An 11,694-nucleotide genomic window follows, 5' to 3' on the forward strand; every position below is an offset into this window, starting at 1 on the left:
GTTTCTACGGTGGCACTGCACCTTTACCAGACTCTACATTTTTCAGCTTTGAAAATATAGCGGTGGACACGAGAAAATAAAAGCAAATGTTTGACCTAACGTTGCCAAAGCCGTTACAAAAATGGATTTTGAGTGAAACTAATTTGACTAAAATTAAGTTGAAAATAAATTATTTATATTTGGATACATTCAAATATAAAAAAGCACGTGTCACGATTAAGTGTTCCAAGTGTTGGACAATATTGAAGCATGGACACTTCTTCAATTAGGTATGTCCCAGTATTGGACAGATATGACATTGACACTTCTTTAATTAGGCGTGTCTTGGTATCGAAACGACACCATCCTGACAATTATAATTTCATTAAAATATATGATTTCTCAAATTATTAATCGGATCGAAATGTCGGTGTTAGTGTTGTATCGTATCAGTGTCCGTATCTGTATCTATGCTTCGTGAAACAACAAATTAAAAGTACGTCACGAGCTTGCACTAGCAAGTAACACACTCAAAATCTATTAGACCTTTACAATCATCTTTTCCTCTTTCAAAGTAGAACCACATAACAAAAACACTAATCAATTAATAGGAGTATCTACCACTAATGTTACTTCAGGTTGGTTACACTCATTACTATTTAAATGTGACGACTCAATGCAGTGCAGAGTGTACTAACCAGAACAAAAAACCATTCATATACAATGGACCAGTTAACCAGAAACCAAGCAAATTCAACAGCTCTAACCCCACTCACCTTCTTAGAAAGAGCAGCCACTGTCTATGGCAACTCCATTTCAATCATATACAACAATACCTCATTCACTTGGTCTCAAACCCACAAAAGATGTCTTCAACTTGCTTCATCACTTTCTTCCCTCGGCATCCAAAAAGGCGACGTCGTCTCCGTCCTTTCCCCCAACACTCCGGCCATGTATGAGCTTCATTTCTCCGTTCCAATGTCCGGCGCCATTCTCAATAACCTCAACTTCCGACTCGACCACAAAAGCCTCTCTGTTCTCCTCATCCATAGTGAATCGAAACTCATCTTTGTTGACATTCTCTCTCTTTCTCTTACACTCAACGCTCTCTCATTATTCCCAACAAACATCCAACAACCTAAGCTCGTCCTCATCATGGATGAAACCCTAGCACCAAACCAGATTCCTCCACTTCCAAAAAACGTAAACATTATCAACACCTATGAGGGTCTTGTAACAAAAGGTGATCCAAATTTCAAATGGATTCAACCTAACTCAGAGTGGGATCCTATTACGTTAAACTACACCTCCGGAACGACTTCATCTCCGAAAGGTGTAGTGCATTGTCATAGAGCAACGTTCATTGTTTCCCTTGATTCACTCGTTGATTGGTCAGTTCCGGTTCAACCGGTTTTCTTGTGGACATTGCCTATGTTTCATTCTAATGGATGGAGCTACCCGTGGGCAATGGCTGCAGTTGGAGGAATAAATATCTGCGCGCGTAGGATTGACGCGCCGACGATCTACCGTTTGATTGAGTCTCATGGTGTAACACACATGTGTGCTGCACCGGTTGTGCTTAACATGCTGTCAAGTTTCAACAAAACTGAACCGTTAAAAAAACCGGTTCATGTTTTGACAGGAGGGTCTTCGCCACCGGCGACTATTCTCTGTCGTGCTGAGTTATTAGGGTTTGAGGTTAGTCATGGATATGGAATGACGGAGACATGTGGAGTGATAGTGTCGTGTGCTTGGAAGAGAGAATGGGATAGGTTTCCGGCGACGGAGAGGGCGAGGATGAAGGCAAGGCAAGGTGTGAGGAGGGTGGGGGTGGCGGAGGTTGATGTGGTCGGACCCACTGGTGAAAGTGTAAAGAATGATGGTGTAACGGTTGGTGAAATCGTTGTAAAAGGTGCTTGTGTTATGCTTGGTTATTTAAAAGATGAATATGCCACGTGGCAGTGTATGAGAAAGGATGGTTGGTTTTACACGGGTGATGTTGGGGTTATACATAAGAATGGGTATATGGAGATTAAGGATAGGACAAAAGATGTGATAATAAGTGGTGGAGAGAATATGAGTAGTGTGGAGGTTGAGGCTGTTTTGTATATGCATCCGGCGGTTAAGGAGGCGGCGGTGGTGGCGAGGCCGGATGAGTTTTGGGGCGAGACGCCGTGTGCATTTGTGAGTTTGAATGACGAGTTGAAGGAAGAGGAGATACCGACGGAGAAGGAGGTTAAGGAGTTTTGTAGAGAGAAGTTGCCACATTTTATGGTGCCTAAGACGGTTGTGTTTAAGGAGGAGTTGCCAAAGACTTCAACTGGAAAGATTCAAAAACATGTGCTTAGAAGGGTTGCTAGGGCTATGGGGTCCTTGCCAATACTACCACCACTACTACTTCCAAGTCGCATTTAATCATGCAACATGCTTCCCAATTCCCATTAATGATTTATGCATTTTTGAGATGAAGAGGGAGAGAATGAGAGAGTATAATGTGGTATGCTGCTGGTTAAGATGGTCTAAAATGGCTCATCAAATTTGATTTATTTCTATATTATTTCAAAGCTAATACGTAGGTTTTTTTTTCTTCTTGTATGTATCTTCATGATTCAAGCATTTATATTTTATACCAACTATAGTTTGTGTTTACTTCTTGTATGGGTCTATTATTTTAAGGTTGGTGAGATGCAAATTAGACAGATAGTTGCAAGTCTTGGTCCATATGTCTATTTATATGCTTGTGGTATTTATTGACTGATGTGATAACACATTTTTGTAATGGAATGTTACAATACATCATGGTACATCCTTAAAAAAACCACATCATAATACATGTGTAAAACATCTTTATGGAAATATGATATGGTAAGCACACATTAAATTATTATAAACTTTTTTGACAACCAAATAAAAAGAATCATGTTACATAGATTAAATTATTATAAATTTTTGCCTCCTAAGTTTTAAAATGTTGCAATTTTGGTAAAGATAAGGGGTCAAAAAACTTAATTATCTTATATTAGGGGTCAAAAGAGCATATTTTCCTAAACATGAGAATCATTTTTGCCACTTTTTTAATAGGGGATCAAAATCGCAACATTTTGAAACTTAGGGGACGAAAAGTACAGTTTAACTTAAAAAAAATTTGTTAACCAATAAAATATATGTGCTAATTTTGAAAAAATAAAATATGTGGTATAAGTATCACGTTTATTTATTGCTTCAAAAAAAGTATCACCTTTTTTTTTTTGGTAAGAAAAAGTATCACCTTTATCATTAAGGGTTTAATTAGAATACACCACCATTATTCCAAAAAATAATACACCCTTACTGTACAATTATTTTATGCATGTATTAAATCATGTGTTGTCAAGTCAGTTCATAATTTAATTTTTTAAAAGGGGAGTAATTTAACTCATACCAATAATTAAATCATGTGTTCTCTCCACCAAACCATTAAGTAGAAACCACTTTGTCATGTACCGTAAACTACTAAACTCTACAACATGTATGTTTCGGGAAAATCCACAACAAATAATTCGCTAGAAATAACACTATTGTTTTATATCCAGAAGTCCTAGTTCAACTGATAAAATGTCGAAATTATTAGGCCGGATGCTATGACCGGAGTTCGAACCCCGATACCTCCACTTATGTGTGTGTGAATTTATAATGGCTTTGTCATTTCATCTATCTACAAAAAAAACACTATTGTTTTATAAATACTTAGGCAGCACTGTCTAAGTATAAAATAAGCGATAAAGTTGGTTTGAGAGTGTTCCTCCATAGTATTATCTTCTTTAGTTTCTTTAAATTGGAATCAAGAGCAATTTTTTTCTTTCTAAAAGTTCCAATTATATCATCTAATCTATAACTCACATAATAGAATTAAAATAATTGGTTTGTTAATATTGATGAAAACTAAGATCCACAAGTAGAGTTAAGGAATTCATGACAAGGTCAAGATTAAAGAAGAATAAGGAGACTTCGAATAAAGAAGTCCATCATCATTTCTAACCCAAGACTATTCTATAAGAATCAGATAAATTATATGGTACACTCAATCATTTAAGTGTATTGGTACATCAAATCATTAAATTAATAGTTCAATGAATTATTTTTTGTAGGAAAAAATTATTTTCTATCACCTATAATTATAATAACTAAATCTTATTTACCAAAAACGTCAACGCAATAAAATTTGATTTTTGTGAATTCTTATTACTCATGATAGAGAATTTTGATTATTTTTTACAATAAAATGTAAAAAAAATTAGTATGATTTTTATAAAAAATGAAATGATATTTTTTCTTATAAAATGATATTTTCTGAAATATATATGTCAACAAACACCTATTTTCTTCATAAAAAATGATAGTTAATTTATAAAAATTGCAAGCGAGAGTACCGGTACACCGTAATTTGCGGGTGTACCGTAGAAGTTCCCAATTAGAAATTTTTCCACTTGACTTCACAATGGTATAAGTAAGCCAAGTGGGAAAATTTCTAATTACCTTCCTTCCTACTTGAGCGCCCTTCAAATTTTCAATTTTATCCATTTTTAAATTGTGAAATATGAATCGTATTTTGGATTTTTTGGATCATTAAATCTCATAAAATTTTATCCTGTGTTTAAATTTTGTATATTGTTGTTGCCACTACAAGAAAGTTTACTCATGTGTCTACAAGAAAGTTTAAATTTTGCAAGACAAGGTGATTCACTAGGCGAACAGAAGCAAGCTCGGAGCAAATGACTCTAGACAGTTGTAGGGATGATGAAAGATCAAATTCGCTAGTACCATACGACCCCAGGACCACTCATTAACTATGTTGAGGGTCCGTTGAGGCTCTGGAAATATCAGCCCTATATGTTTGTTTCTCTAGTCACTGAATAATATGCATTCGATCTAATATAGTAAGAAAGTATGTATGCAACACCTCTGGTGGTAAACTCTGTCATTCTCCCTCCCAACTACATTTTCCAATTGGATTCCTTATTGAGATGATCCTCAAATATTTTCTTCAACCAAGCAAATCCAATGTGAGCACCCTTCATGTTCTTATGCAGTAGCAACATCAACTTCATCAACACCAAGAAACTCAATCATAAGCATAGCACATTTCTCATGGGACAATTAAGCCATATGATTAACCAACTTGTCAAGTGTTAGGATGTGTATAAGACATGACACATCACTTAGCGTGATGGTCATCTCACTAATTGGTAGGTGGAAGCTTCGAGTCTCCTCATGCCACCACTCATCCAGCATTGTACATAGGCTTGAATTCACACTCATGAAAGGTGTCACAAGAAGTGAAGCAAGACTGGAAGCATGCACAATATTCCAAAATCCAATCTAGAAGCATCTTAGACGTGGCAACTCCAAAACACTTATCTTCTTGTCATGTCTAATGCATTGGAGTACACGTTCACGACTCTAAAATACAAAAAATAGTTAAATAAATGTAAATTAAAATAATCACATGAATTTGAAAATCATTTGAATTTGACTAAGATAATTATACTATTCGTCATCCTGAACCTTGTACTGCTGCTCAGGCATGTAGGGTCAACCACTTGTGATAGGCCCGTATGCAAGGCGGTGCTCGTCTGTGAGGTTTGTATCACATTGTAGCGCCTATCCCTACATTGACCCCTTTTAGAAAGAGGATTTGTCGCAGTATTCTCTTTGGGTACGCTGCTAGTTTGGGTTGGCTTGCCTAGCCTTAGCTTATCTAGGTTGTCAGCCATATCTACGTAACATGCAACTAGAAAGAAAAAAAACAATGGAATTTTTTTTGAGACATTTCATCAAACACTTGGAACACAAAATATATATACTTTGTTCCTTGTGTTATTTCAATTTTCAAACCACCATGTTGCACTTAAACTTGGTTTAAACTACATTCACAAGAAAAACCCTATTAGTTTTCCATGCTTCCTACATAATTCAAATTATATAATTTGAAAAACGTAAAACTTGTTAAAAAAAACTCCATTTTTTTAGATTTTATAATCCAAAATAGGGTGGCTGACAAGGTTGGAGGGTGGAAAAAGTAAACTCAATATCACAGGCATATAACTAGACATATGGACCAAGACAAGGAAGTGTAAAATATGTATCTTATACCACCCATAAAATAACAAGACCATTTACATGCAAGTCTTTTCAAGTAAGTTCAATTAGGCTGTTTCTTTTCCCACCATCCTCTCTTCTTGCTCACCCTCCAGTATTCTAAAATGTCCTTGAGATTTTCAGATTATATAATCTAAAATGAAGGTTTCCCTTTTTTTTTTTTTTTAATGGAAAAATGCTTCTTTTTTTTGACCGATTCAGATTATAAAATCTGAAAGTTCTTGTTTTTTCAGATTATAAAATTTGAAGGTCCCTATACACCCTCTTGAGTAAATAAATCACATGAAAAACTTATTTGGATTATATATAATTCGAACCGTATCACTGATCCAGTGTGTTCATTGTATTTCAAGTCATTGTCCGTTGTGTTCCAGTCGAAAAATTGGTTTTCCGGCTACATAATCGGATTGCATTATGTCTTGGTTCGCTTTTGGCTCTCTTTATCTTGCTTATCTAATATGTTTGCCTTGAAATTCTGACACTTTATTTGTTATTAAGCTCAAAGTCATACACACTTGAAAGAAAATAGATGAAAATATCATAGTTGGTTTTATCTCGATTATCTATTACCTCTTTTCTATAGCTTAGACGATGATTTTAAATAGTGTATCCAAAAAACGGGAAAATTATCGTCTTAGATATAGGAAACTCTTGCTTACAAGACGATTGGAAACTGATCCCTAAACCCTTGGGAAAAATTTTCAAGGTTTAGTGGATGTTTATTTCCTGGATGCAAAGGGTACTCCCCATAATAACTTTCCCAGGAAAGCATAATGAGAATTTTACTCATAAGAATTTTTTAAGAAAAGTGTTTGGTTGCCTATTTTTATTCCTAGGATTTTTTTCAAAGAAGTGGACGGTTACATTGATAAACCTTACGTCTCATTACTCAAAAAAATGGGTACGGTTATGTTAATTTTTACAACGTGGGAACATGTACAATGTTAAAATGTGGATATGTATGAGTTTTGATTAAGAACGTGGGCTCTCTTTTCCTGGAAATGTAATTTTCCCATCCCTTTTTCATGGAAATAAAAATGACTATAATGATACTACCAAAAAAAAAAAAAGACTAGAATGTGAGTTAAGTAGATCCGTGGGTATTAATTATTCCTAGGTATATTATTTTTGTTCCTTTCTACCAAACACATGAATTCTTTTTTCCCAATCTCTATTGAAATGTGTTTTTTTATCTCCGAAACAAACGTCCCCTAAAGTACATTTCACAACAACGGTTGAAAAGAAAAATTGTTGTTGTATAAAAATAAAAATAAAAATTGATCAGGTTTTATGTCACGTGTTTGATTTTAATTTTAGAGGGTTAAAAGTAATTTTAAAAGTTGTAAAATAAATTTTATCATATTTAAAGGAGAATGGATTTTGTTTGTGGAATAGATTATACACTTGTGAAGCTATAATTTGTAGATTTGTTGTTTTTGGCTTATGCAATTGATTTTAATTTTAAATTTACTTTTAAATTCATTTTTACATAAATACATCCCAAACATAAATCGTTTATCTTTAATTTTCTCTAAATCAATTCAATCAAAATTAAATTATAATAATTAATTTTTCTTTCACATGTTACATCCGGTTTTTGATGGAAGATGGTGATGTGTTGTGGTCAATATTATTTACAACATTCGTATCACCAGAATGTTTAATTTTTTTGACTGAAAGAAAAGAATTCTAATCCCCAACAAAAACAAGAAAAAACTAGAAATTATTAGTAAAAAAGCCTAAGAGTGTATTTGGATGGAGAAATGTTTTGAGGGAATGTAATGTTTTGAAGGAATTCAACTATTTTAAGGTAAATTCTATTATTTGAATTCAACTCAAAGTAGTTGAATTCCCTCAAAACATTACATTCCCTCAAGATTTCCACATCCAAACACACTCTAAGGAAAAACACAAACAACTTTAAATTCTGGAGTCATAGAGATAAAACACTTATTGTCGTCATCACATAAAGTGTACTACTTCCGTTTTTAAATATAAACAAAATTTATTTTTTAAATTTATTCATTTAATAATGTATATAGTTCATATTATTAATCACATAAATCATTAAACGAATTAGTCTAAAAAATTAATTTTACGAGTACAAAATGACAAACCCACACTGACTGTCACATAATGACATAAACATGATGAATAGGAAGAATCGTGCAATACTCGACAACACATTTTTTATTTATTGTTCATTGTATTCATTTGTTCAACATCTTATGAATTTAAGGCATAGATTCATTTCATAGTACAATCACTATGTACTTTGGACCCACCTTGGCTTGGCAATACAAAATTCCCTACATTCACATGCGACTTTTTGTTGGTGGTCCAACATCCTTCCTGAGTGGTCCCATATCCTTAGCAATCTGTCTAAGTACAAATTTCTGAATTTTCCCGGTAGAAGTCTTTGGAAGCTCATCTTTAAACACCACCGTTTTTGGAACCATATAATGCGGCAAATTCTTCCTACAGTACTCAACTATCTCTTTCTCCGTTGGTATATCCCTTTCCTTCAACCCTTCTTTCAAACTCACAAAAGCACACGGTGTCTCCCCCCAAAACTCATCCTCCCTCGCCACCACCGCCGCCTCATTCACCGCCGGATGTCCATACAAAACCGACTCAACCTCCACACTACTCAAATTCTCACCACCACTAATAATCACATCTTTTGACCTATCTTTTATCTCTAAATACCCATCTTCATGCATCACACCTACATCACCAGTGTAAAACCAACCCTTCTTAAAACAATTTTTTGTTCCTTCACTATCTTTCAAATACCCTAACATAACACAACCACCTCTCATAACAACTTCACCAAGCGTTGCACCATCACGTTTTACACTTTCACCACTTGGACCCACTACATCAACCTTTGTCATCCCTAGGGTTCTCACTCCTTGCCGTGACTTCAACCTTGCTCTCTCCGTCGCCGGTAACAAATTCCATTTCTTCTTCCATGTACAACAAACCACCAATCCACCGGTCTCCGTTAGCCCGTAACCATGACTCACTGTAAACCCTAAAGCTTCTGTACGGTGGAGTACTGCCGCAGGTGGCGGTGCTCCAGCTGTTAAAATATGGACAGTTTTTTGCAACGGTTTATTATCAGGTGAGTTAGTTAACATATTAAGAACCACCGGAGCACCGCACATGTGTGTCACGTGGTGTTTTCTGATGAGAGAAAAAACAATTTCAGCGTCGAATTTTCTTACACAAATGTTTGTTCCACCAACAGCTGCAATCCCCCACGGGAAGCTCCACCCGTTAGCATGGAACATAGGTAGCGTCCATAGATAAATCGGTTGTTTTGGTACCGTCCATTCGATTAAAGTATCGACGGTTACGATGAAAGCTCCACGGTGGGAATGAACTACACCTTTTGGTGATGACGTTGTTCCGGAAGTGTAGTTGAGTAACATTGGGTCCCACTCTGAGTTTGGATATACCCAGTTAAAATTTGGATCACCGGAAGCCATTAGATCTTCGTAAGTTGAAATGAAATCAACTGTGGAAGATGAAGAAACATTTTCGTATGTTTCAAATGTTTGGTCTTTGATGAGAATAAGGAGAGGTTTATGTTGTTTTGAAGGGAATAAGGATAAAGCTTGGAGAACAAGATCACGTGCGGCGATATCCACGAAAACGAGTTTGGATTCGCAGTGGAGGAGGATGTTGGAGATGATACGCGCGTCAAGGCGCGTGTTGATGTTGTTAAGGATAGCTCCGGTGAAGGGGACGGCGAAGTGGAGTTCATACATGGCGGGGATGTTGGGAGCGATGACGGAGACGACGTTGCCGCGGCGGATACCTAAGGAGGTGATGGCGGAGGCAAGTTGGAGGCATCGTTTGTGGGTTTGAGACCATGTGAAAACGGTGTCGTTGTAGATGATGGAAGGTGTGTTGGGGTAGATTGTTGAAGTTCTTTCTAAGAAGGTGAGAGGGGTGAGTGGAGAGTTGTTTGCTTGGGTTGGTTTTAGTTGGTCCATTGACTTTATTTTCTTGATAATTTGATGATGATGGTGGAAGATAAAGTGTGGTGAGTTAATGAATAATGATGGTGGTCCAATAAAATAGATTATCTAAGTGTTGGAGATAAGATAGATGACAAAGTGAAGGTGGGTGAATGGAGAAGACAAAATGATATAAGTGGTGATACATGTACACCTCCATGTGGCAATACACCTCTTACACCCACACAAAATTCTGACATGTGGCAAAGAAAAGGGAGAGGAGATGAAAGAGAAAGTATGGTTGTGAGATGAAATTACCAAAATATCCCTAATGCATGTGGTGTACAATAAGGTGTATGATTAAAGGGTGTTCATGTAACATTTTCCAAATGATATACTAGTAGTAGTGATGTCCGTGATGATGTGTATATTGGTTGGAGAGATATTATTAGACACGTCATTCACCAATTTTACATCTCCAAGATAAATGACATTTGTATAAATTATTTTTGGACAATTTTTAAGTTAACTTCTTTGTATTGATGTTATTTTTTTTTTTTAGACGGATATCATTCGCCTTCAATTACGAAGATTAATTATTTAAACATTGTGAGATTTAAATGGACGATAAATTCTCTTTAAAGAATTTTAACTTTGGATCATGTTTAAGGCTCGGTTCGAACACATAATCTTTTTTATATTGGCGATATATTTTTACTATTCACTCCGTCCCATAATACTTGACACAATTGTTTTTATTACGCATGTTAATGCATAATTTTGAGCGTAAATATCTTGAATAATATATTAAAAAAATTATGAAAATTTGATATTTTGAAAATACTCATCGAGACAAATTTAACGATATCTTATATGATATTATTTATCTTTGTATATTAGTAGAAAAATATGGTCAAAATAAGTTATGTTAAAATTACACATTTTCAAATGGGTCATCTATTTTTGGACGGGGGGAGTATTTTACACCCTCAATTCCTTTTTGTGTGTATTTTTAGTGTGTTTTTTCGTTCCTATTTAACTGTCTTTTTTGTATTTTAAGGGTACGATTTGCCAATTATACCCTTTATCAATTACTCATTTTTTTTCAATAAAACTAATTAATGCTATCTATTTGGAAAATTAAAGTTTGTTTTTTTAAACAAAGTTTTTTTCTTTTAAGACAAAGTTTGTTTCTTGTTATCTTCAAATTTAAATAAAATTTTGTTACAAACAATGGTTCTAAAAAGAGTTAAAATTCTAAAAATAAGATGAATAACAATTGTTAAAAGTTTCAAGTGCAAAGTAAAACAACAAATTTGAGAGAAGAAAAATCAAAGACTCCATGAATGTTCAAAAGGAAGAAAAAGTGAAAGACTCGTTAGAACTGTGGATGAGAGATGAAGAGGGAGAAATATGAATTTGTTGGAGAAAAAGATAATAAGTGACAATTGTTTGTTTTGGGAGAGAAAGTGCGTACAAAAATAGAAATTTGTTGAAGAAAAAGATAATAACTGACAATTGTTTATTACGATAAAAGATAACATATTAAATTTATTGGAAAGATAAAGTGTTTGCGAAAAAATATGAATTTATTGTTGGATTAAAATGA

General features: G+C 34.8%; 2 protein-coding genes across 2 annotated transcripts; one reads left to right on the forward strand and one right to left on the reverse strand.

Moving 5' to 3' along the window:
- The first annotated feature begins 532 nt into the window (after window positions 1–532).
- On the forward strand, window positions 533–2,725 carry LOC11435332 (probable acyl-activating enzyme 6). The gene has a single exon (XM_003616062.3). It carries the CDS (start codon window positions 703–705, stop codon window positions 2,392–2,394), a length of 1,692 nt encoding a protein of 563 aa, XP_003616110.1. The 5' UTR covers window positions 533–702; the 3' UTR covers window positions 2,395–2,725.
- Window positions 2,726–8,272: 5,547 nt separating this feature from the next.
- On the reverse strand, window positions 8,273–10,237 carry LOC11431609 (probable acyl-activating enzyme 5, peroxisomal). The gene has a single exon (XM_003616063.4). It carries the CDS (start codon window positions 10,119–10,121, stop codon window positions 8,433–8,435), a length of 1,689 nt encoding a protein of 562 aa, XP_003616111.1. The 5' UTR covers window positions 10,122–10,237; the 3' UTR covers window positions 8,273–8,432.
- Between the last annotated feature and the right edge of the window lie 1,457 nt (window positions 10,238–11,694).

Source organism: Medicago truncatula, chromosome 5 (genome assembly GCF_003473485.1).
Source record: "Medicago truncatula cultivar Jemalong A17 chromosome 5, MtrunA17r5.0-ANR, whole genome shotgun sequence".
Lineage (NCBI taxonomy): Eukaryota > Viridiplantae > Streptophyta > Magnoliopsida > Fabales > Fabaceae > Medicago > Medicago truncatula.